Source organism: Balaenoptera musculus, chromosome 8, assembly GCF_009873245.2.
Source record: "Balaenoptera musculus isolate JJ_BM4_2016_0621 chromosome 8, mBalMus1.pri.v3, whole genome shotgun sequence".
NCBI lineage: Eukaryota > Metazoa > Chordata > Mammalia > Artiodactyla > Balaenopteridae > Balaenoptera > Balaenoptera musculus.
Window position 1 is genome coordinate 23,174,321 of NC_045792.1, and position 25,729 is coordinate 23,200,049.

The 25,729-nt window shown below is 38.0% G+C and overlaps 2 protein-coding genes across 5 annotated transcripts in view; both read left to right on the plus strand.

The window, feature by feature from the left end:
• The window catches only part of BCO2 (beta-carotene oxygenase 2), a 57,008-nt gene extending 43,210 nt beyond the window's left edge, over positions 1–13,798 (plus strand). For 3 of the 4 annotated variants that reach the window (XM_036862094.1, XM_036862095.1, XM_036862096.1), the window contains 6 exons: positions 625–792; positions 9,967–10,104; positions 10,701–10,883; positions 11,366–11,476; positions 12,971–13,099; positions 13,434–13,798. In XM_036862094.1, coding sequence (XP_036717989.1) covers positions 625–792; positions 9,967–10,104; positions 10,701–10,883; positions 11,366–11,476; positions 12,971–13,084 — 714 coding nt within the window. In that variant the 3' untranslated portion in view covers positions 13,085–13,099; positions 13,434–13,798. Of the gene's footprint in view, positions 1–624; positions 793–9,966; positions 10,105–10,700; positions 10,884–11,365; positions 11,477–12,970; positions 13,100–13,433 lie in introns of those variants that run through there. The other variant, XM_036862097.1, reaches the window with a different exon arrangement.
• Positions 13,799–16,799: 3,001 nt separating this feature from the next.
• PTS (6-pyruvoyltetrahydropterin synthase) lies at positions 16,800–24,717 on the plus strand. Its single transcript, XM_036862098.1, has 6 exons — positions 16,800–16,942; positions 18,368–18,447; positions 19,646–19,668; positions 20,049–20,105; positions 22,925–22,995; positions 23,185–24,717. Exons 1-6 carry the CDS (start codon positions 16,860–16,862, stop codon positions 23,306–23,308), a joined length of 438 nt encoding a protein of 145 aa, XP_036717993.1. The 5' UTR covers positions 16,800–16,859; the 3' UTR covers positions 23,309–24,717.
• The last annotated feature ends 1,012 nt before the right edge of the window (positions 24,718–25,729 follow it).

Consider the following 25,729-nt stretch of genomic DNA (forward strand, 5'->3'; position numbering starts at 1 on the left):
ACCCTTTTATAGGAACATATTTGCAAAATCATCAGAGTACACCCAGAACTGTCTGTAAATGACAAAAGACTTAAAAATGACCACGGTTAAAGATTTGATGAAAGTTCATAATAATGCAGTTGACAAGAAAATTAGTTATTTCTGAGATATACATTTTAAAGTAATAACTAGGATTATTACTTATAACATTATACCAGAACATATAAGATTTTTAGAAATTTCATGTAATGTCTGAAACATTTATATTAACATATTTCCATACATATGTTAATATAAATGTTTCAGACATAAATTCTTAATAGAAGTATTTTCTATTTAACCATGTAGTTAAGAGTCTAGGATTTATTTATCCTTCAAAATATTGGGCCATATTTCATGAGAACTTTAAAGTTAGTTGAAACAGTTGATTGGTCTATATCAAATAGCCCCAGTTCATTGATTAATATGAGATGAGATGATTTTAAATCAAAGCATATTTGCTTCTACATTCCGAATTCTGGTTTTTATACCTACCAGGCCTGTCACTTAAAGAGGGGGAAATCTTAATTTGAGCTTTGTGGATCTGTACCCTAAAGGAAATAAAATAAAATATCTATTTTTCACTGTTTGTGTTTTCCCCTGCAGCTTCTTCCAGGGATGTACTACAGTAAACCTTTTGTTACTTTTCACCAAATCAATGCCTTTGAGGACCAGGGCTGTGTCGTAATTGATTTGTGCTGTCAGGATGATGGAAGAAGCCTAGAAGTTTACCAACTACAGAATCTTAGGAAAACTGGGAAAGAGCTTGATCAGGTAAAGTTCTCTGATTTGTCAGGAGTTGTCAAAATATTTTTGATCTAGCCAAGTTCTGGCTTTGGGTTTGGAATTAGCTGTTTCTCTTGCCTCTCTTGTAAATAAGGAGGGAGAATGGTTTTAAAGCATTGAAGATACAGCTTTGTAATTTATTTATTTAATATTTCAAAATAATTTGAAGTATGTATTTACATAATACCTAATAAATAAAAAGTATGTTAAAGAAAGCCAAGAAATATGTTTTGAAGCACTTGTGATTAGTTCCTTATTACACTTGGGCACTAAACATACTTACATTTCCTGGAAGGAATAGTAAAATGGACTGTAATATTAATTCTTTGATTAAAAAAAAGTGTATCAGTTCATCTAGCTTGAAGGGATTTACTTTTTCCTGATAATCAGTTCAAGGCAGAATTTTTCCTTGGATTATGTAATGTAAATTGTTTTCTGCTATAGTTTTATATTAATTAATTAATTAATTTTTGGCTGCGTTGGGTCTTCGTTGCTGCGTGCGGGCTTTCTCTAGTTGCGGTGAGCGGGGGCTACTCTTCGTTATGGTGCGTGGGCTTCTCATTGCGGTGGCTTCTCTTGTTGCGGAGCACGGACTCTAGGCGCGCAGACTTCAATAGTTGTGGCTCGCGGGCGTAGTTGCTCCGTGGCATGTGGGCTCTTCCCAGACCAGGGATCGAACCCATGTCCCCTGCTTTGGCAGGCAGATTCTAACCACTGTGCCACCAGGGAAGTCCAGAGTTGCAATTTTCTGATTCTGTTTATGACTTTACTCAAAGTTTTGTGTTCTTCTGCCTTTTTGTTTCAGGTAGAAGAGCTCCTTTCAACCTTTCTTGAAAGGCAGGTTTAGTGGTGCTGAACTGTCTTAGCTTTTGTTTGTCTGGGAATGCCTTTGTTTCTCCTTCATATCTGAAGGATAACTTTGCTGGATAGAATATTCTTGGGTGACAGTTTTTATCTTTCAATATCTTGAGTAAGTCATTCTACTCTCTTTTGACCTGTAGAGTTTCTGCTGAGAAATCTGCCAGTAACCTAATGAGGGTTCCTTTGTAGGTTACTATCTTTTTTTCCCTGGCTGTCTTTAAGATTTTTTCTTTGTCATTGACTTTTGACAGTTTTAACATAATGTATCTTGGAGAAGGTCTTTTTGCATTCAGATAATTAGGTGTTATCTTTGCTTCAGAGACTTGGATATCCAGTTGTCCAGGTTTGGGAAGTTCTCAGCTATTATTTCTTTAAATAAACTCTCTGCTCCTTCCTCCCGCTCTTCTCCTTCTGGGATACCCATTATCCTTCTGTTACCCTTCCTAATGGAGCTGGATAGTTCTTGTAGAAATCTTTCATTTGTTTAGATCTTAGTTCCCTCTCCTCTTCTGTCTAATTTCTAGCTTTCTATCTTCAAGCTCGTTAGTTCTCTCTTCCATATGGTCTGCTCTATTTCCAGTGCTTTCTAACGTTCTAACGTGTTCTTCATCTCATTTACTGAATTCTTCAGCTCCAGAATTTCCGGTTGGTTATTTTTCATAGTTTCAATCTCTTTGGTAAGATATTTCTTCTGTTCATTTGTTTTATTTCTGAACTCATTGAACTGCCTTTCTCAGTTTTCTTGTAGCTCATCAGGTTTCTTCAGGACAGCTATTTTGAATTCTCTATCAGTTAGATTGTAATATTCCATGACTTTAGGTTTGATTTCTGGAGATTTGTCTTTTTCTTTATGTGATACTGTGTTACCATGTTTTTTTTATGGTGCTTAATGAGTTGATGTAGCCAGCGCATTTGAAGTAGCAAACACCTTTCTTCTTTAGGTAAAGCTTTTTTTTTTTTTACTAGATGCTAACAATTCAACAGGTTAGTTATTAGAGGGCTTTCTTTTGTTCATAAGTAGGTGGCACAAGTTTTTGGTTTCTCTTACTTGAGCTGCCTCTGGCTATATTTGAAAATCAACACTTTCCACCCTCTACCACCTCTGTGAGAGGGGTTGCCTGGTGCCCTCCCTCTCATACCTTATGCCTCCAGGCTCACTGGTGCTTTGCTGCTGCCGGTGTCACTGCTGCTGCTGGTGTTGCTGCCTCGGGCATCGGGATGGTGGGTACATCTGTCACGTTGGGGTTGCCTGTGTTGCAGGCACTGCTGCTGTTGGGGGAGGGTGGTGGTGGGGGTAGCCAGGGTGGCTGGGGCCTCTGCTGTGTCTGGAGTTGTTGGGTTCCCAGGCACCACAGCTGTGGATAGGGGGCTGGGTTGTGGCCACCTCCATGGCTGGAGGGGTCACAGGCCCCGCTGCCACTGTTGCTTGATTCCCTGCGGCTGTGGGTGCTGCTGCAGCCAGGAGGCCGGAGTCATGTGTGCTGCCTCCCCTGCTGTTACTGGGTTCTCTGGGGCTGCAGGCTCAGCTACTGTAGCTGGGAGTCGGGATTATAAGCACCACCTCTGCTTTCCTCTCAGTTCTGCCTCTTCAGTGTGCTCCAGTCCACCCACCTTTAGATGTACAAATGTGTGGAACTCTCCAGCCTTCCAGTGTGTTGGGCAGATGAACCTTTCTTGAGTTAACATTATGTTATTGGTTGTAGACTGAAGGGAGAGACAAAGGGAGCATATCATGCACTATGATGCTGATGTACACCTGCTTGTTTACTAATAATTTTTCTCATGAGTGGATGTTGGATTTTATCAAATGTTTTTTTTGCACTGTTGAGATAATGACATGACTTATCCTTTCTTCTACAAATGTGGTGAGATACACTGATTGATTTTAAAACGTTTATAATAGCCATTGATTGATTTTTGAATGTTAAACTAACCTTCTATTCCTGAAGTAAATCCCAGTTGGTCACACTGTATTTTTAATATATTTCTGGATTTTCTCTGCTAATATCTTATTTAGCATTTTTTGGCATCAATTTCATGATTAAGATTGGCCTGTAATTTTTCTTTCTTATAATGTCCTTGTTAGTTTTTTTAAATGGATTTAATTAATTAATTAATTAATTTTAATTTTTGGCTGCGTTGGGTCTTCGTTGCTGCGTGCAGGCTTTCTCTAGTTGTGGCGAGCAGGGGCTACTCTTCGTTGCAGTGCACGGGCTTCTCATTGCAGTGGCTTCTCTTGTTGCGGAGCACAGGCTCCAGGCGCTCGGGCTTCAGTAGTTGTGGCATGTGGGCTTCATCAGTTGTGGTTCACAGGCTCTAGAGCACAGGCTCAGTAGTTGTGGTGCACAGGCTTAGTTGCTCTGCGGCATGTGGGATACTCTTGGACCAGGGCTCAAACCCATGTCCCCTGCATTGGCAGGCGGATTCTTAACCACTGCTCCCCAGGGAAGCCCCCTTGTTAGGTTTTGTTATTAAAGTTTTGCTAATCTCATACAGTGAGTAGGAAATTGTTCTCTTTTCTATTCTCTGCATGAAAAGTGTAAGATTGGCATTATTTCTTAAATGTTTGGAATAATTCAACAGTAAGGTCATCTGGGCCCGTAAGTTTCTTTGTAGGTAGATCTTAAATTATAAATTACGTTTCTTTAATAGTATAGGGTTATTCTGATTCTCTATTTCTTATTGTGTCAGATTTGGTGAATAGTCTTTTTCTAAGAAATTTATTAATGCCATCTAAAATTTCAAATTTGTTGATCTAATGTTATTCATGATATTCTATGTTTTAAAAAAATGTAGGTAGGGTTAATTGATAGCCCCTGTTTTTATCCCTTATATGGTTATTTTTGCTGTCTTTTTTGTTCCTTTAGGCTTGCTAGGTTCTCATCAATTTAATGAGGACTTTTCAAAAGACCAACTTTTTGGCTTAGTTGATATTCTTTAATGTGTGTTTGTTTTCAGTTTCATCAATTTATGCTATTATTTTCATTTCCTTTTCTACTTTCTTTGTGCTTAATGTGTTCCTTTTCTAACTAAGGATATAAAACCTTAGTTTGTTATTTTTCTACCTTTCCCTCCTCAACATATATACCTTTGGGATGATAAATCTCTGTCTAGCAGAGCATCCCACAAGTTTTGATATGTTTTATTACTATTCAGTTAAAGTATTTTCTAACTTTCACTGAGATTTATTCTTTGAAAATTTTTTTTAAACTTTCAGACAAATGGAAATCTTTCTAGTTATTTTTCCCATTGATTTCTAGCTTAATTTTACTGTATGATTTGAAGTTTATGAAATTTATTGAGATTTGCTTTATGGCCCAGCAAAAGATTATTTTGAAAAATGTTTTATGTGCATTTAAAATAATGAATTTTGGATGTAGTGTTTTATATATGTTGATTAGGTCATATTTTTAAATAATATTATTCAAATCTTCTTTATTCTTATTGATCTCTATCTATCAGTTAACATATAACATGAAATGTATATTAAAATCTTTTGCTTGGAGTATAGATTTTTCTGTTTCTCCTCATAGTTATGCTAATTTAAAATTTACATATGTTGGTGCTCTGTGTGCATACAAATTTAGAATTGTTTTACCTTCCTGGTTTATTGAATATTTATCTCTAAGTAATGCTTTTTGCCATGATGTTTGTGTGCTATAACTTTCCCATCCTTTTACTTTTAATCTTTCTAAATATGTACCATGTAAGCAACATATACTTAGAAAATCCATTGTGCTAATTCTTGACTTTTGATTGGGGCATTTAGTTAAACCAGTCATTAATATTTTGAGGTTTAAATATGCCATCTGACTATTTGCTTCCTATTTGTCTCACTAGTTCTTGTTTTCTCTCCTTTCTTGCCTTCTCTACATGAGTTGAGTATATTTTATTATTTCATTTCCACCTCCCCTCCCCCAAACATCACTCCACCCTCTGACCATTAGCTTGGTAGTTATACATTCTTTCAGTGATTATTTGAGAGGTTACAATATGCATCCTTGATTTAACACAATGTATTATAAATCAGTTCTTTTAATTCTTTCCAGACAATGCAAGGACCCTGGAACACTTTAACTTCATTTACTCTACTCCTGATTTGTATGCTACTGTTCTTATATATTTTAATTTTCTCTATATATTAACCCTTATAAGGCATTATTATTAATGTTGTTTTATGTAGTCATAATTACCCATACTACCCATTTACCCACATCTGTACCTTCTCTTGCTCTTAATTCCTTCTAGCCTCTCTGAGCATCCATGTGGAATCATTTTCTTTCTGACTGAAGAACGTCTTTTAGTATTTTCTTTAGTTCAGATATGCTGGTGATGAAATCTCTGTTTTTGCTTGTCAGAAAAATGTCTTTATTTTACCTTCTTTCTTGAAGGATGTTTCCACTGGATAAAGAATCTAGGTTGTTATTTTCTTTTGACACTTTAAAGATATCATTTCATTGTCTTCTGATTTCTCTTAAGAAATCAGCTGTCAGTCTAAAGCTTTGCTCCTTTGAAGTTGAACCACCACCCCCCAAAGATTTTCTCTTTGGTTTTCTGTAGTTAGTACTATGATATTTTTTAGTATGAGTTCCTTTTGATTTATTTTTACTTTTTTTTTCCTTAAAGATTCTTGAATCAATGGTTTGATGTCTTTCATTAGTTTTGAAAAATTTCACCTATTATTTCTTCAAATATTGTATCTGGTAAGTCTTTTCTCTCTTTTCTTTCTGGGATTACAGTACACATATGCTACCCCTTTTCACTCTATCCCTCTGTTGCTTATGTTCTTTTTAGTATCTTCTATCCTTTGGTCTAAGTATCTTGCTTTGGATATTTTCTTCTTATCTATCTTACAGTTCAAACATTCTTCTTCAGCTGTGTATATTCTGCTGTTAAACCTAGGCACTATGTTCCTAAACTCATTGCATTTTTCAGTTCTAGAATTTTGATTCCTTTCTCTTTTATAATTTTAGTTCTCTGCTACAATCCCAATTTAAAATAATTTCCTCCAACATATTCAGAATAGTTAAAAGTCTGATAACTCTATTATCTGGATCACTTGTGGTTCTGTTTCTATCATCTGTTGTTTATCTTGTTGTTGTTGTTTTTTAAATCGTGCTCTCTTGTCGTCTCATGTGCTGACTAATTTTTATTCTATACAGAATACTGTGTTTGAAAAATTGTAGGAGGGATATTTTGAGACTCTGTTATCTTCCTCTAGGGAAGATTTTCATTTGCTTCTGGCAGATGGCTAGAGTACATTATCAATTGAAGATATTCTTAATCTAGTTATAGGGATTGAGAAAATTTGAAACGTGATACAGTCGCTGCAAGAGCTGGACTATTTTTGTTTATTTTTACTTCTAGGGTACAGCCTAAGGGATCCTGACCCAAAGAGCTAGAGGTTTATCAATGCTTCCCCTTCTTGGAGACTTTGAACTACAACTTTTATTTCTCTAGCTCCTCAAAACTATCAAAATCTCTTCTCATTAGGGCCAAGTGATGGGGGAGTTGGTATGGCAATATCCTTATAAAAGGGTAACATGAAGGATCCTTGTGGTGATGGAACTGTTCTGTACCTTGAGTATGGTGGTGATCATATGAATTTACATGTCATAAAATTGCATAAAACTAAACACACACACACACATGCAAACACAAATGAATATGTGTTAAATTGGTGAAATCTGAATAATGTTGGTGGATTATATCCATGTAAGTTTCCCCGTTGTAGTGTAGTTATGTAAGAGGTCATCATTGGTGAGACTGGATGAAGGATACATGGGATCTCTCTGCATTGTTTGTTTTTCTTAATGTGGTAAAATATACATAACACAAAAGTTACTATTTTAACTATTTTTAGGTGTATAATTCAGTGACATTAAATACATTAATGATGTTGTGCAACCAACATCACTATTCATTTCCAGAACTTTTTCATCATCCCAGACAGAAACTCTGTACCCATTAAATAACAGCTCCCTATCTCCTCCCTCTCCCCAGCTCTTGGTAGCCCTTATTCTACTTTCTGTTTCTATGAATTTGCCTATTCTAGGTACCTCATATAAGTAGAATCATACAAGATTTTTTCTTTTGTGTCTGGCTTATTTCATTTAGCATAATCTTTTCATGGGTTATCCATGTTGTAACATGTATCAGAATCTCATTCCTTTTAAAGATTTAATAATATTCCTTGTATGTATATACTACCTTTTGTTTATTCATCTGTTGGGGGACATTTGGGTTGTTTTCAGCTTTTGGCTATTATGAATAATGCTGTTATGAACACTGGTGTACAAGTATCTGTTTGAGTCCTTGTTTTCAATTCTTTTTTGGCATATACCTAGAAGTGGAATTGCTGGATCATATGATAATTCTATTATATCTAACTCTTTGAGGAACCGCCAACTTGTTTTTAACAGCAGATGCACCATTTTACATTCCCACCAGCAATGCACAAGGGTTCCACTTTCTTCACATTCTCACAAACACTTGTTGTTTTCTGGGTTTTTTTTGTTTGTTTGTTTTGTTGTTTTGTTTTGTTTTTTGTTTTATGATAGCCATCCTAATGAGTGTGAAGTATTATCTTACTGTATTTTGATTTGCATTTCCCTAATGACTAATAATGTTGAGCATCTTTTCATGTACTTATTGGCTATTTGTATATCTTGGTGAAATGTCTAGTCTAGTCCTTTGCCCATTTTAAAATCAATTGTTTGTTTTTCTGTATTATTTCTTACAGCTGCTTGTGGGTCTGCAATATATATCTCAAAATTAAAATGTTTAATAAAAAATTCTTTTATATTTTCTCAGCCTTTCAGCTGCCTGTTCTTAAAAGCAGCTGATGTCCTTAGTGGAAAATTTGCCCCCAATATGTAGTTTTTGTGGGTTTCCTTCTCCTTCCAAATCGATGCCCCGTTGTTCTTCATTGCCTTTTTTAGCTCACCAGCGCCTTCAAATAGCTGTTTTAAACATTTTGTCCAGTTTTTCTATCTGTTCTCAGGGAAACAGTTGATCCATATTGCCTAACTAACCATTATTGGCACTCCCTTTTTGTTCACCTATGGTTTTGCAAAAGACAAAAATGTTTAAATAAATTTAAAAATAAAATTTTAAAAGCTAATTGTTTACAAAGGTTAAAAATAGCACTAAGTCTTTACTTAGTAAAAACATTCTGCATGTTATGGAGATAATATGGGCTAGGTATATGGGGGAAAATGGCATAGTTTGTTCCCCATCTTACAATATTTCAAGAGAGGAAGATGTGCTTAAACCATTCTTACTGTCATAAAAAATACACTTATTTTATTAGGATCTCCTGCTTAAGCATCATCTCTGCAGAGATGCTGTGTTGGGGGGATCCCCAAAACCACTCTTTGTTTTAATGATTCACTAGGAGGGCTTATGGGTCCCAGAATAATCAGAAAAAAAGAAAGGTACATGGGATGAAGTCTGGAGGAAACCAGGTGCGTGCTTTCAAGAGCCCTCTCCCAGGATATGCTTGATTCCTCCAGCAACTCGTGACAACATGTGCGAAATGTTGCCTGCCAGGGAAGCCCACCAAGCTGGTGGTCCAGGGTGTTTATTGGGGATCAACACATAACATATATAGCCCCTACATGAGTAACCTCAATTACTGAAGTTCTAGAGCCCCATAGAGAAGGCAGGTGTTCATTATGAATCACGTTGTTAGCATAAACTATAAGAACAAATTAGTACATTACGCCTCAAGGCCTCAGGCATGCGAACATACTCTTATCAGACTGAATATTCAAAGAGCTCCGTTCCCAGGTGCGGGCCAAGGACCAGTCATGAAAACGGGCGTTTCCTGAGAATATGCAGGGTTTGAGCAACCCAGGCCTGCTAAGTTAGCCCATTTCCACACAGAGTTCTTCCTGGACCAAACCCGAGGAAGGAAGCACCCATTTTACTCTCTAGTCCCTCACCCTTCAGTGTGTTTCTTATTGGCAGTTATCACTATCTGACTTTGAGCTATATAATCATTTATTTATTTGATACTACTTAAGTAACATATATTTCATATCTATTATCATTCTTTCTCCACTAGAATATAAGGCTAGAGACTGTTTTGTTCACTGTTGTATTCTCAGTGTCTAAAACAGAGCTTGGCCTATTGTAGGTACTCAACTGATATTTGCTGAGTAAATGAATGAGTGAAAATGATCATTTATGCAATTACTTAGAAATGCCAATAATATTGACTGGATCTCAGTTATTGGGACATGCTGTTATTCTATGAATGACAATTTTCTCAACAGTTTATTTCTCTCTCCTGAACAGGTCTATAATTCAGTAGCCAGATCTTTTCCTCGAAGGTTTGTTTTGCCCTTACGTGTCAGTTTGAATGCCCCTGAGGGAGAGAACCTCAGCCCATTGTCCTATTCTTCAGCCAGTGCTGTGAAACAGGCTGATGGAAAGGTATGCTATGAATGGACATTAGACTAAGACTTTGATCCTCAGTAGTGTTTCTTCATTCACTAGTAAAGTAGTGTGGCTATGTAGTGTGGCTGTTCTCCACAATGTTTGGTGCCCAGTAAGTTTTATAACATTCAGCTGAGCAGGGTAAGGTCATGGAGCATGGCTTGCAAAAGAGCCACAGAATTCTGGGTGGGAGTGAGCAGTGTATTTACCTATCCCTTTTGTGTTTTGAAACAAATATATGAAACTTTCTAATGGTTGTGGAATGTCTAAGTATTTGAGATAGGAATTGACCATCCCCACCTTTTAGATAATTTGCACTTACATATCATTGTGTAGCTAACAATGTCTCAGCTTTAGTAGAATAAAAGCCCACTTCTACCTCCTATGCCATTTGACAGCTTAGTCACAAAACCAGATAATCTTTTATATGTTCATACACATGATGAAAAGAGGAACAATATTAAAAAATGACATAGAACCTCAGTTTTCAAGCCCTGTCACAAACTCTTATAGGGTGTTAGCCCCACGCTGACCTACACTGAAGAAAGTAAGAATTAAGCAATCACTACAAATCCTTTTGTGCCCTGATTTAGATTTGGTGTTCTTATGAAAATCTATATCCTGAGGACCTAGAAGAGGAAGGAGGTGTTGAATTTCCCCAGATCAACTATGGCCAATTCAGTGGCAAAAAGTATCAGTTCTTCTATGGCTGTGGCTTTCGGCATTTGGTGGGCGATTCTCTGATCAAGGTTGACGTGGTGAACAAGACACTGACGGTAATGAAATTCTCTTTCCTTTTCTGAACTCTTAAAAAACCTATTCTGCCCTTTGAATTAATTTCTGTTTTTTTTTTAAGGTAGGTCTTGAGATTTTTTAATATTTAAGCAGCTCAGCCACTTACTTTTATTAAATCTGAGAACCATGGAATCACATAGATTAGGGGTATGTTCCCTCTAGGGAATCTAAATGAACCACAAGCCCAGAGAAATAATTCTATGCTTGATAGTATTTTGAGAGAAATCATGGGACACCTCTATTTCAGGTTGATGGGAAACTATAATTACACCAGTTGTGTTTGATGATGATGGAATCTGTAGCTGCAAAAGCTCCCTCTCCTATATTTAACTCAGTAAGCCTGATTCTTCTACTGTTGGACCATTGCATTGACAGCCAAATTCATGCTGGGACTGACAATCACTATAGAACGCTTCTAGCTCATAACCAGTCTTTTATCAAATACTTTTCTGGGGACTTACAGGTTTGGAGAGAAGATGGCTTTTATCCCTCAGAACCTGTTTTTGTTCCAGTACCAGGAACCAATGAAGAAGACGGTGGGGTTATTCTTTCTGTGGTGATCACTCCCAACCAGGTAAATGTATTTCCGTCACTCGTCAGAAAGAGAAATAGCACTGGGCCTTTTGAGGGTTATATTTAGTGATGCTGTTGATGGTTTATTTTGATTCCAATTTGGCACCTTCTCCCTTTTCTTCCTCTCATTATTTGGGTACCCTTTTATCATAATCAGTACTTTATTACTGTTTTAAAGTTCTATTTTAGAACCATAATAATAATTTACATTTGCATAGGAATTTACAAACCTCTTTCATACATATTATGTTATTTAGTCATCAAAACAACTTTGTGGGGTACCATTTTACACGTAGAATTTGTAACTTAAGGAAGTTGAAAGAGACTTGCATCAGATCTCATAGTGGTAAAGCCAGTATTTAAATCCCAAACTTCTGAATTCTAGTCTAATGTTTCATACCACCATCTGTGCTGCCAATTTAAATTGAGTGACCCAAGGGACTTCCCTTGTGGTCCAGTGGGTAAGACTCCGTGCTCCCAGTGCAGGGGACCCGGGTTCCATCCCTGGTCGGGGAACTAGATCCCGCATGCATGCCGCAACTAAAGAGTCCACATGCTGCAGCGAAGACCCGGTGCAGCCAAAATAAATAAATAAATAAATATTAAAAAAAAAAAACCTAAAAAATAAAATAAAATAAATTGAGTGATCCAAAAATCTACTGTGATAGGCCCTGACCTAGTATCTCAAAAATGTTGACATCTTTTTTTTTTTTTTAATATTTATTTGGCTGCACTGGGTCTTAGTTGCAGCACATGGGATCTTTAGTTGTGGCATGCGGGCTCTTAGTTGCCTGACCAGGGATCGAACCTGGGCCCCCTGCACTGGGAGCACGGAGTCTTAACCACTGGACCACCAGGGAAGTCCCAATAATGTCGATATATAACTTCTTGTCTAGGGCAGTCTTGTGGCAGTAGGTTCACTTTGAGTACCAGCTTTGATCAATTATTACTGGGGTGTTGGATTCTGAGGCTTTTTAAGGTTTAGGTGAGGAAAGTGCTGTGATCAATTAGTAATGCCTGCCATGGGCTTAGGAGGACTTGGTCCTCATGCCAGGTACTTGCCACTCCTGTAATTAGACCAGGGCAAATCTCAGTCTGCCTTGCAATGCTACATTTTGAACAGCTCCAAAGTAACACAAAATGGAGGCATTTCATTTTAGAAGAATTTTTATGTCTCTTAGGAGATTGAAAAGGGGCAGGTAAAAAGATCCTTAAACCCAAAGAGATCCTATGAAGGTGATTGATATAAAGAACTTATTCTTTACTCTAGATATGAACTTCTTCAGCTGTAATTTCCTTTTCTGTTCAGTTCAGCATTCTGCAAACATTTAGTGAATGAATAGGCAAGGCACTGTGCTAGTTGCTGGGGGTGGACATGAAGATGAGTAATATGTAGTCTCTGTCTTAGAAATTTTACAGCCCACTGGAGGAGACAGACAGATTTTTTTATAGAAAAAAAATAAGAGAATTTTCAGTATTGGCTTTCCTTTTCTAGAATGAAAGAAACTTCCTCCTAGTCTTGGATGCCAAGAACTTTGAAGAACTGGGCCGAGCAGAGGTGCCTGTGCAAATGCCTTACGGGTTCCATGGCACCTTCGTGACCATCTGATGGAACATCCACAAGGTCTGGGAACTCGGTTTTAAATGAATGTGCTCTGTACAAAAGAGAGAGCAAAGGTGCACCTTACCTTCCAAACCATAGACATCTGGTTTTAAAATTTCTATTAAAAATGGAATTCATGAGATAATTATGGTTTATATTTTCTTAGGGATCTTCCTTGAAAACATTAAGCAAGTGTTGATACAACCTTTTGAAGAGAGTTTTAAATTTATATTTACTGGATATATGTTATAAATATATGACAGAGGTTCCCTCACTTGGGAGAAGAAATACAGATAACTGTAGCTAGTGGAATATGAATATAGGTCTGAAAAACCCCTTGTTTTTTCCATTACAGCCTGCCTGTTGCTACTGGTCCTAAGGTACTCACAGAGGATGTCATGCTTGGAGGCTCCTAAACTGGCTATTTCTCTGCTGTCCAGAGCAGATGCCACTGCAGTTGAACCACCCAGTACCACTTCCTACCCTGCCCCCAGCTCAGCCTTGGGAGGCTGTTGTTTTGAGGAATGTTGTTAAAATCAGGCATTTTTTCCCTAATCTCCAGGTGTCTAGTTCTTCAGAGAACGATGAAAAGTTGGTAGTTCTTACCATATGACCCAGCAATCCCACTACTGGGCATATCCCCTGAGAAAACCATAATTCAAAAAGAGTCATGTACCAAAATGTTCATTGCAGCTCTATTTACAATAGCCAGGACATGGAAGCAACCTAAATGCCCATCAACAGATGAATGGATAAAGAAGATGTGGCACATATATACAATGGAATATTACTCAGCCATAAAAAGAAACGAAATTGAGTTATTTGTAGTGAGGTCGATGGACCTAGAGTCTGTCATACAGAGTGAAGTAAGTCAGAAAGAGAAAAACAAATACTGTATGCTAACACATATATATGGAATCTAAGAAAAAAAAAAAAGGTCATGAAGAACCTAGGGGCAAGACGGGAATAAAGACACAGACCTACTAGAGAGTGGACTTGAGGATATGGGGAGGGGGAAGGGTAAGCTGTGACAAAGTGAGAGAGTGGCATGGACATATATACACTACCAAATGTAAAATAGATAGCTAGTGGGAAGCAGCCGCATAGCACAGGGAGATCAGCTCGGTGCTTTGTGACCACCTAGAGGGGTGGGATAGGGAGGGTGGGAGGGAGGGAGACACAAGAGGGAAGAGATACGGGAACATATGTATATGTATAACTGATTCACTTTGTTAGAAAGCAGAAACTAACACACGATTGTAAAGCAATTATACTCCAATAAAGATGTTAAAAAAAAAAAAAGTTGGTAGTTCTTCATTTAGTTGGGCAACAGGTGGCACTAGAGACCATATAATCTTTTCATGTCTAAACCCCGTTAGTTTTTACCAACAGCCCAAATCAGCCTAGATCTGTCACTTAAACCACACGTTAAAATACCGTGTTCCCTTTTCCTTCAGTTATACTCCAAGTCCAGGCCAGTTAAACTGTAAATGCTCCATGTGCATGTTGAATGGTGCTGGAGAAGCCCCCCAAACATGTAGTTTGGGGCAGTGTGAACTCATTAGCCTCACTGCACAGTCCTGGACCAACATAGTCAGTTTCTTCTCAGTTTTCCTTGAGAGTTATTATAAACATCACAAACCCTATTCACCTTAGCAAAGGGTTCCATACATACAAATGCCACATGTCGGGGTTTGCATTGTGGCAATAAAATAAAAGTTCTAAGTTTTGTGTCTGGGTTGGTGAGATACAGAGCAATAGCAATAGGTACAGAATAGAAGATGCCTAAACAGAACTAATATAGCAGATGTGGGAGCTTAGAGGCTGAGGTAACCATAAGAACATAAATCCCTTGGTATTTCACAGAAGTCTTCAAAAAGGCATTGTACCCCCCCAGATAAGACATGGAAATTTGATCCAGATCTTATTTGGATCTGAAAGGTGAAGAAGACTCCAGTGGACATCTGGGAGGTACATAAGTCTATCTGATCATGTCCTTCTTCTGTTTATAAACCTTTACTCCATCCTACTACACAGAGAGTGAAGCTCAAACATATAAAGTTTAGCAGTATAAAAATAAGATTTTGACCCAAGGACACCTGAATTCTGCCTTGGCCCTGCCATCTATACGGTTCTTGAAGGAGAAGACAAGAAATGATCAACAACATTTTATAATCTAGGTGTATATGCCTGGTAATCCAATGCAGAAAGTTCTGGAAATTGAATGAGCATATGACTGAGGCTCAAAGCCTAGGCAGAGCCTCTTCCTTTCCCTAAGTCCAACTCATCACTGGACAGTGTCCAGAGACTCAAGGAAAGGAACTATGTGGTGCACAAGTGAGGGGAAAAGGGATTAGGGTGCATCCTAGTGACCTTATCTTAATTACATCTGGAAAGTCACTATTTCCAAATAAAGCCATATTCTGAGGTACTGGGGGTTGGGACTTCAACACATTTAACTTTGGAGGGGACACAATTCAATGCATAACAGGATGACTGAGGGTGAATTTGGTGAGTACCTTTACATAGAATTAGCTTTAATAAAATAGAGCAAGAACTCTGCAAATGCAGTGACATATTTTACTAAAGCAAATAACTAAAGCAATTTCTCAGAAATTCTACCTTTTACCTTTTATTTTATTTTGATTCTTTAAACTGAATTGGGAACAAGTGAAGTGTTTGTGTAACCATTGATGGTTATAGTATTTATCTCTGATGCAGTCAATGCCTGGGAAACATTGTTTATAAGTGATCCTGGGTAAATAATTCACTTATCTGGGTCTGTGTTTTCTTATCTGTAAAGTGAGAGGACTGAACTAGATTTTGAGTTTCTATCTCAAAAATCTCTGGTTTATAATTATTTAAAGTTCTTTCATTACAGCCCAATGGGGGAAAGGAGAAAAACATTTGAAAACGTGAGGAAGTTTGCTACACATTAATAATTTAATGCACAACAAACACCACATATAGCTGGAGACAGGAGACATCTGGGAGAAAGCATCATGGGGCTTATATTTCCACCACGCCCATGATTTTAACCCTCATTTCCAGTGCCTGGAACAGTGCCAGCCACAGTAGGTATTCAGTAATTAATGAAAGAATGAATGTAGGCGAGAAATGCACTGGTGCGTACTGGGAACTATAAGTAGTTTGGCCACTGCTTATGAGTAGATGGCGAGGAAACAAGATCCTTTCACTCTGGAGGTGTCTACATTGGGCAGAGAATAGCTAATGTGTGTGTGTTCATGGGTGCATGTGTTTACACTGCGGCAACCCATAGTGATAAACGGCTCCATGCATGCATATGGATGATAAGGACAGCTCGAGAGTTTCCCTTTGTAAGAATCTTTACAAATAGTCCAAAGGTAGTATCATTTCTGAAAGACACGTGGTCCCACACGTGCACTCAAATTTCTGCTCCCTTTAAGCTATAAGTAGGCTGGCCCTGGGACTAGTCGCAGAGTAAGCAGCGACTGGAAGTTTCTACAACCCAGGGCTTTCTAGAAGGGAGTGGGAGGGACCTCATTGAGCAGACATAAAAATGAAGGACACTAAGACCCCACCCACCTCATTTGACCGCTCTAAGACGGTTCCAGCTCTCTAAGCGCTCGCTCTCCCAAGAGATTGAGATAGCAAGGAACGCCTGTTACGGCCTCCAGGCCGGCAGAGGGAGCCCAGTCGCAGGGTGAAGCAGAGAGCACTTCTCCCGGGCGTCGTCCGCACTGCGCAGCCGCGGAGGGAGGTGCCCCCTTTCTCTGCCTGGCGGCGGGCCTGCAAAATCATGAGCGCGGCGGCTTCGGGCCCTGGCCGGCGGGCGCGAGTGTCCCGTCTGGTCTCCTTCAGCGCGACCCATCGGCTCCACAGGTGGGGTGTGCCTACAGTACCAGTGGTGGGGGCAGGACCTTCGAGCCCCGGAGCTGGGTCCCGGGTGCGGGAGGGGCACGGGTGCCCGCTGATGAGCGGGCGGGGGGCGTGGTGTAGTCCTGCGGCCGCCAGGCTTCGTTGATGACGTCATAACAGCGGCGACCGGCGGCGACCAGCCCCCCGGGGATCGATGTGACGTTGAAAGGTGTTGAACTCGCGCAGGTTACACAGTGCCAGGCACATCGTAAACACTCAGTACATGTTAGCTACCCATAGCTAATATAGTTACAGCAAGGCGAGTTTTGTCCACTTTATACCGAAGAGAAAATGAACCCAGATGTTCACTTTCCTGAGAGCAAGCAGCAGAGTTGGGATCTGAGCCCGGAGTACTCAGACTGCTTCATCGCACTGAAGAGTTGATTTTGAGCAGGGTTTTGCCACTCATTAGCAAGCTCCACTCTCTGAGCATCTGTTTCCTCGTCTGCAAAATGAGGATAATTTCTACCTAGCAGGATTCACCTGTCCATTTATTCACTGGACAGGTATTTGTTGTCAGGTCTTGTGCTAGGTAACAGGGATGCAGCAGTGATCAAGACCTGTAACAGTTTTCTATCTGGAGTGTACAAACTGGCCAATTTTGTGGAGAGTACAGTGAGATAATTTTGTGCAAAAGCTTTGTGAACTGTAATACTCTAAATGTAAGAAGTAGATGAGCAGGAGAAAGGAAAGTAATAGAGTCTCAAAAAGAAAGGGGTTATTTAATAGGAAGCTCAAACATATGAGAGTGGTAAGGCCTCATTGAAGATGCACAGTTGATTGGACAGGTATAGGTATAAAAATACATTAAGAAAATGGATCTCTGCCTGGAACAACGGCTGAGTATTGTAATTTTAAAATTTAACCTGGCTTGAATACCCCTGAATGGATTGAAGTTATCAGTAGGCAATAGTTGAGGGATAATAAAGCAAGATTTTAAAGAGAAGATGTACTAGGTCATGTAATTATTTTTCAGGGGAATGAGATTTTAAGCCACTTGGGGATAAGCGTCTTTTTTTTTTTTAATCACCATGTGCCCTTGCTTCATTCAGCCCATGCCTGGTATGTAGTAGGTACTCAGTAAATGTTGAGTTGCAAAATGGAAGGGCCTTGAGCAGATCAGTTGTTGAAGTCTTGCTGTGGAACAAGGATGTTGAATTTATTTAAGCTAATTTGTGTGGTATAGTAGTCTAATTAGGGGGCATACACTGGTTCCTGACATAAAATTGAGTAATGAAATCAAATTGATTTATGACTCTCCATTTGATGAGCTAAAGAATAGTAAGTTGTGAAGTTTTTCAAAGGCTAGAGCAAACAATAAGTGTAGGGAACAGAGAAGGTATCTGAATATGTATCATGTTGACTTTTGTGTTTTTTTTTTTTGGTCAGCAAATCTCTGAGTAATGAGGAAAACTTGAAACTGTTTGGGAAATGCAACAACCCAAATGGCCATGGGCACAATTATAAAGGTGAGAGAAAAACTGGTGAAATTTTAGCACTTTCGGTAATGATGAAAGAGTGTTCAGCATATACAGTCTAAATGAGTAAGAAACCTTATGGACAGAACATGAATGCTTTGAGCCTTGAATGAGAAATTAAATGGAAGTTCAAAATGAAAAGATCTGTTGCCTAAGTTGGATGTATCTTAAGTTTTACTATGCAGTTGTCTGCTGTTATAGATCAAAACAATGAATGGCTTAAATACTGTTTTCCTTGGTCTTAAGAATACATGACATTCTTTTGGCACCATGTTTCCTTCTAATTAGGTATTGCTGAGGACAATGTTAAAATTAGATTGTATTCATTGAGTAAATAATGACTGACAAAGGGAGCATATTGGCCCAAGATATGCGGTATGGCAGGAAAATAGGTTGGGTCTAAAACTTTGACAGTAGTGTTCCAAGAAAGTAATTAATTTATGCAAGGACAAGGGACTTGATTATTTGAGATACAGATGATATCTCCACAAAACAGCTATGTAAGCCATAGAGCATCACAGTATATGGTATGATGGAGTAAAAAGACCAGAAAAGATGTCAGAAGTCTGGGATTTCTAGTTTAGCTACTGCCTAACTTACTTGACCTATGATATCTCTCATTCTCAGTTTGCTCACTTATCACATAATACCTAATGGTGTTTGTATGGAGCTGAAAAAAATATGTAGAAGTCATTAATTTGTAGAGCACTCTGATCATCAAGATTTTTCAGAAGTTTCATACAAGTACTTGTTAATTTACAAAGCATTACTATAAACTGTGTTTACATTCACATGAATAAAGGAATAAGAATTTTAGGCCCAGTAGTAGTTTTGCTTGCTCAGAAAGGTACTTGGACCAGCTCAGTGTGTAGCTGGATTTCTTCCTGTATATTTTCTACTTTTACAGGCAGTGATCAAGCAGCATCTTGATCTTACCTAGTGGAGATTCCTTCCAAGTGCATCATAAACAGAATTTATACCCTTTTTGGCCTTGGCTAAGCACCTCTAAGTTCCTCTGCCTTGGTTGAGTCTTGCTTTAGTTGATAAAAAGATCTTAACTAAAAGATGTTCTGGGGGAAAATATAGCTTTGTGGGGTGAGATCTAATAATTTCTGTTGGTAACTTGTGTTTGGATGTTACTCTGTTGAAAGTCATGTTTTTTTTTGGTATTTTGTTTTCTTCCCCATAGTTGTGGTGACAGTACATGGAGAGGTACGTGCTGAAAATGTCTCTGTGGTTTGTGCACATTGCTGGGCGCTCTTTCAGCCGATGTGATGGATTCTGTGTTGAAAAATTCTGTTCAAATCAGTACTGCTTCATTGTTGGTCTTTGTGTATGGTGAGCTGCTGCCATTTCAGGCCTTTCCTCTCCCAAAGTGTCCTCTTTAATGTGCTGTATGTGGGCAGGTAGAAGAGCACTACAGTGAAAAGGAAGCCGAGAGTACTTGGTGTTTCCATGCTGAGATGGATTGTCTCGGGGATGAAGGCCAATGTGGGGACAATTTCTGCACATTGTGCAGCCTTTAATAATTTACCAGAGGTTTAAATATGAAGAGCATGTTATAGTAATATTCACCTTTGTTTACTTTTTAGATTGATCCTGTTACAGGAATGGTCATGAATTTGACTGACCTCAAAGAGTATATGGAGGTAATGGCATGTTGGATGCTTATTTTGTGCTGTCTTCTGAATATAATATTTGATGGCCCCCTTTTCACTTCCCCAACCAAGTATCATCAGAGGTCCTGTGACCTGGCAAGTGGAGTTGGGTGAGGGAGTGGGGTAGTAGTTGGAGGAACTTCTCTCAGTGTTCTAAAGGTGTTTGGATGACTTAATGGAAATTAGTCATGGTTGTCTTACAATGATAGGAATAAATGCAGCGTGCTCGTCTTGTATTTTTTGTTGGCGTATCCTGATTTTCTCTGTTTAACAAATTCTGCCCTTCTTTCAAGACACGGCTTTCTCCTTGAAACTTTCTATTTCTTCTGTGAATTTTCCTTACACCTTTGATCACAGATTTTAGTACTACCCTGTTTTATTCACTTTAGCTTTATTATAAACTCACTGGGGCAGTTCATCATAGGGATAACAAAAAAGAGGTTGTTCAGTGAAAGACTTACTGATTATATCATTACAGAATTCTTGGATTGTAAGAGACCTCAGAGGTTATCTAAGCCAACTTCTTCACTCCATAGATTGAGATTGAGAGATGCTGAACAGTTAACCAACTGACTTGCCCTAGGTCATGTAGTTAGTCCTTTGCAAAGTTGAGATTAGATTTTCTTCCATCCACCTTAGTTTTTATTATGCCTTCATTTCACCTGTTTATTTTGCTTCAGCTTTGCTCCTTATTTTGTTCTAAAATTTGACATTTGTTTCATAAAAATGCTGTTATTAATAATCATTACTTCTTTCACATTACTTATCTCCCATATATTCAATAAGTATGCCTGCTTTGCATCAGTCTTTGAGCTGAGTACTGGGAATCCAATGATGAATGAGACATAGCTGTTAGCCACAGCGTGCTCACATGACTTTTTAAACTTTCTTTTTTTTAAAAAATTAATTTATTTACTTATGGCTGTGTTGGGTCTCTGTTGCTGCGCGCAGGCTTTCTCTAGTTGCAGCGAGCGGGCGCTACTCTTTGTTGTGATGTGCGGGCTTCTCACTGTGGTGGCTTCTCTTTGTTGCGGAGCACGGGCTCTGGGCGTGCGGGCTTCAGTAGTTGTGGCACGCGGGCTTTAGAGCACAGCCTCAGTAGTTGTGGTGCATGGGCTTAGTTGCTCCACGGCATGTGGGATCTTCCCAGACCAGGGCTTGTACCCGTGTCCCCTGCATTGGCAGGCGGATTCTTAACCACTGCGCCACCAGGGAAGCCCTCACATGACTTTTTATAGCAGGGAAAGAATAGTAAGTGCTCAATAAATGTTGCTTGAATAAATGAATAGGAGAATGAGTGAATGAACAAACAGTACTGTGCTCAAAGTACTGTAGGAAAGCTGTAAAGACAGAGTGCTTGCATTTACTGATGACATAAAAATATATATATATATACACACACACACACGTGTGTGCACACACAAATACAAGACAACAACTTGAGAAATAAGAGACACCCCAAGCAGGCATACAGTTAAATAGGAAAGGAGAGGTTCTCTACACTTTTTCCCCATCTTTGCATACCTGAAGGATACCACACACCACACACTTTAGTACTTTTACATCAGTAAAAGTGGCTGATCATGGCATACAGAGTCAAATTAGAAGGAGCCCTGTAGAAGAGGCTTCAATGGAAAAGTTGAGATCTGAACTGGAATTTTCAGTTAAAACAAAGATTAAACAAAGATTTATTTTCTTGATATCCATATGGATATCATTTGATTTATTTTAAAAGTTGTTTGGTTTAGGACTTACTTTTTTTTATATGATTCTGATTTTGTTCAGAAAATGATTGCTATTGTTGTCATTAATGTACCTTTCTTGGAACCATACCATATGGAAACTTAGATTGTTTCACTAATGCTTTTTTTATTGAAATATAGTTGACGAGCAATATTATATAATTTACAGGTGTACAGTATAGTGATTGACAATTTTTAAAGGTTATACTCCATTTATAGTTATTATAAAATATTGGCTACATTCCCCATGTTGTACAATATATCCTTATAGCTTATTTTATACATAATAGTTTGTACCTCTTAATCCCCTACCCCTTTACTGCCCCTCCTCCCTTCCCACTCCCCACTGGTAACAACTAGTTCTCTTCATCTGAGAGTCTGTTTCTTTCTTGTTATATTCACTAGTTTATTGTATTCTTTAGATTGCTTAGATTTTTTACAATAGCTAAAAGTAAAAATTTACAAAGAATAAGGCAATTACAATTCTTGCCATTGACAAAGAAAAACATTATGTTTAATATTCCTAATACAAGTATTAGGAAGCAATAGTCTTTACATGTTTTTATTTTTTCTTCTAAGAGCCCAAGATCATCCTTAAATTACTCCTTACAGCAGAAATTCAGAACTCCTTACATAATTTCAGTCTTAATCTGCTTTATAAATGTAGCACTCATTGGATATTTGTCCTAATTAAATTGTGACATTGTGCTGAAGGTGAGACTGTTAGAGAGAAGTATTTCTAGTAATATTTTGGACAGAATTCAAGAAGTATTAAACTAAATTCTGAATCACAATGGCTTGTTATGAGAAAGCTCCAGTGAATTCTCTATTTTTGGTTTCTTACCTCTTTGCATTCAGTAATGAGGATATCCAGTCATTATGGAGAGCTAGGCCTTACTTTATTTTACAACTTTAAACTTTCTGAAATTGTTTTATAAGACACCGAGTACTTGCAAGTATCGAGTTAGTGACTAAATGATAAGGTAAGGTTTAGAAGCAAAGGTAGAACACTTTGGAATATGAGTCATAAATGGAATTAGTGATGTTTTTCCTTTGTTTTGTCTATAGGAGGCAATTATGAAGCCCCTTGATCATAAGAATCTGGATCTGGATGTGCCGTATTTTGCAGATGTTGTAAGGTGAGTGACTATTTTACTTTATGTAAATAGTAAGAAAGAAGAATCGATTTTAACATTCTACTTGATTATTGTGTGATTTCTGAAGTTTTAGTGTAATATCTTTTAAAACTAGAATTTCTATTCTCTGTAAGTATTAAACATGAAGTTTTGTTTATTTGCCTTTTGATCTTCTTTCCTTTTCTTCTACAGCACGACAGAAAATGTAGCTGTATATATCTGGGAAAACCTCCAGAAATTTCTTCCTATGGGAGTTCTTTATAAAGTAAAAGTATATGAAACTGATAATAATATTGTAGTCTATAAAGGAGAATAACTCCTTTAAGGTTAATACTATAGAATGATTTAATTTTTTTCCATATTTGAAGAAGATCTTTATCCCCTTGGACAATTAAGAAGTCATCACATAATTGTTGCATATCCATATTGAGCTCTGGAGCACTTGATTTATTGGAATCATTGTGAGTAAGACCTGTTTTAGACTCAAATCTATTTTAAAATCAAATTTGTAATGTATTCTGAGTATCATTTAAAGAATCTTTCATCTATAGATTAAAATCATTTCAGCAAAATGTTTGGTGTAGAATTATATGAAAGCAAAAGAAATCTGTTTTTGTTTTTCCATTATCTCATTTTTAGTATTCATTTTATTTTCTTGGCATAATATAAATGGCAAAAATGTTTATAAGACTCACAGTAGGTGAATCTTATAAAAAATAAAATACAGGTGATCACCAAGTCTAGAAACATAGACAACATTCTATTTCTTAGTAGATTGAGCTCCCTTGATCACTTCTAGAATATGCTAAAGGTGCAAGTTTATTCAGTGAAAATTAGACACAAATCATCTGAGGCAATGCATTGTAAATAGATGTACAAGGACTGATGGGAATGTTGCTTTAATGCACATTATTCATTGCACATTTGCACAGCTTATTGAACTATGAACTGCTAGTGAGGAATAGCACATTGAACATAATCATGGAAGATCAGTAAACTGCTTATGTATATTTGTCTGTGTTTCCAGACCTTGTGGCTACCTGAACAATTTAAACTCAGAAGGCTGAAGAATAATCACATGTATTAAACCCTTTTAAAATAATCAACATGAAAAGGATATATTACTCTGTAAAGGATCTCTTTTATACAGTTTTTCCTAATTAATTCCATTTTGTTCTGATCACTAAATTTATCTGCTTAGGTTGAACTATATTTTTCATCCCTGGTATCAGTTTCTCATGCCTAAATCCACAAGAACGTATTTGCTTTCTTCGCAAAAAGAACTGTTCTCACTTGTGTTCTCATTTGTATTCTGAACTTCTTAAATATAGGGTTTCATTTTTCTCTCCACATAGCAACTAGTACACAATGGATTCTTAGAATGTTGCTGCCTGAAAATAGTAAAAGGACATGTGTGGTGATTACTATACTAAAAAAATTTTCAAAGGAGTACACTTTTATTTTGGAGAGTTATTAACTACAGGAATTTTATGGTAAATTTTGACAATAATACAATGCCCACTTGATTAAATTTAAATGTGTTTTAGTTATCAACACAATTTTTATATTACTTATTCATGTATATTTTGTATTGATTACTTGAAAGGCAGGATAGCTATAGTTTGGTAAGGCACTTTATGTTTTAATTCCCACAGCTTCCATGTAAGGTATTATTCCCATTTTCCCATTTTACAGATGAGAAAATTAAAATTGAACTGAGTTTAAGCTACCTGCCTAAGCTCACTCAGCAAATAAATAGCAAACTGAGTGTTTGATACTCAGTCTGACTCCCAAGCACACATTTTTTTTTTAAGGAATTCTAATAATTTACTTGGCTTTCGTCTAAAATTGTTAATAAATTCCCTTTGATATACCCCAGTAACACTTCCTATGTCTCTTTTTCTCTCCTTTTCAATTTTCTGTAAACCCACATTACTCTGGAGCCTCTTATTTACAAACCACACTCCAATACAGTTCCCCTTTTCTCAACTGTTTTGCATTTCTGTCCATGCCTCTTTGTCACTTATTTATTTATTTTTTGGGCTGTATTGGGTCTTTGTTGCTGCGCGTGGGCTTTCTCTAGTTGCGGCGAGCGGGGGCTACTCTTCGTTGCGGTATGTGGGCTTATTGCAGTGGCTTCTCTTGTTGAGGAGCATGGGCTCTAGGTGCATGGGCTTCAGTAGTTGTGGCACGAGGGCTCAGTAGTTGTGGCTTGTGGGCTCTAGAGCGCATGCTCAGCAGTTGTGGCTCACGCACTTAGTTGCTCCGCGGCATGTGGGATCTTCCCGGACCAGGGCTTGAACCCGTGTCCCCTGCATTGGCAGGCAGATTCCCAATCACTGCACCAACAGGGAAGTCCCTGTCACTTATTTTTAAATTACCCTACATCAATTAGCTTTTCTCTTCTTCCCACCCCTTCCTAATCTTGAACTGTGCATCACAAAAGTCCATCAGTCCATCCTGGCAGAGTGACCTTTTCTCTGGAGGAAAATATGTGGGGCTCGTTTTTTCTCTTTCTCCAGAAGAACAGCTATCCTGAAGTTGAAATGTATATTCTTCTTCTTTTTTTTTTTTTTAATAGATCGTTATTCGAGTATAATTGCTTCACAATACTGTGTTAGTTTCTGTTGCACAGCAAAGCAAATCAGCCATATATATACACATGTCCCCATATCCTCTCCCTCTTGAGCCTCCCTCCCATCCTCCCTATCCCACCCCTCTAAGTCATCGCAAAGCA

Coding starts and splice junctions, on each gene's coding strand:
- PTS (XM_036862098.1), top strand. CDS start 16,860: ATGAGCGCGGCGGCTTCGGGCCCTGGCCGGCGGGCGCGAGTGTCCCGT. Junction 16,943..18,367: donor GCGACCCATCGGCTCCACAG/GTGGGGTGTGCC, acceptor TTTTTTGGTCAG/CAAATCTCTGAGTAATGAGG. Junction 22,996..23,184: donor TATTTTGCAGATGTTGTAAG/GTGAGTGACTAT, acceptor TTTCTTCTACAG/CACGACAGAAAATGTAGCTG.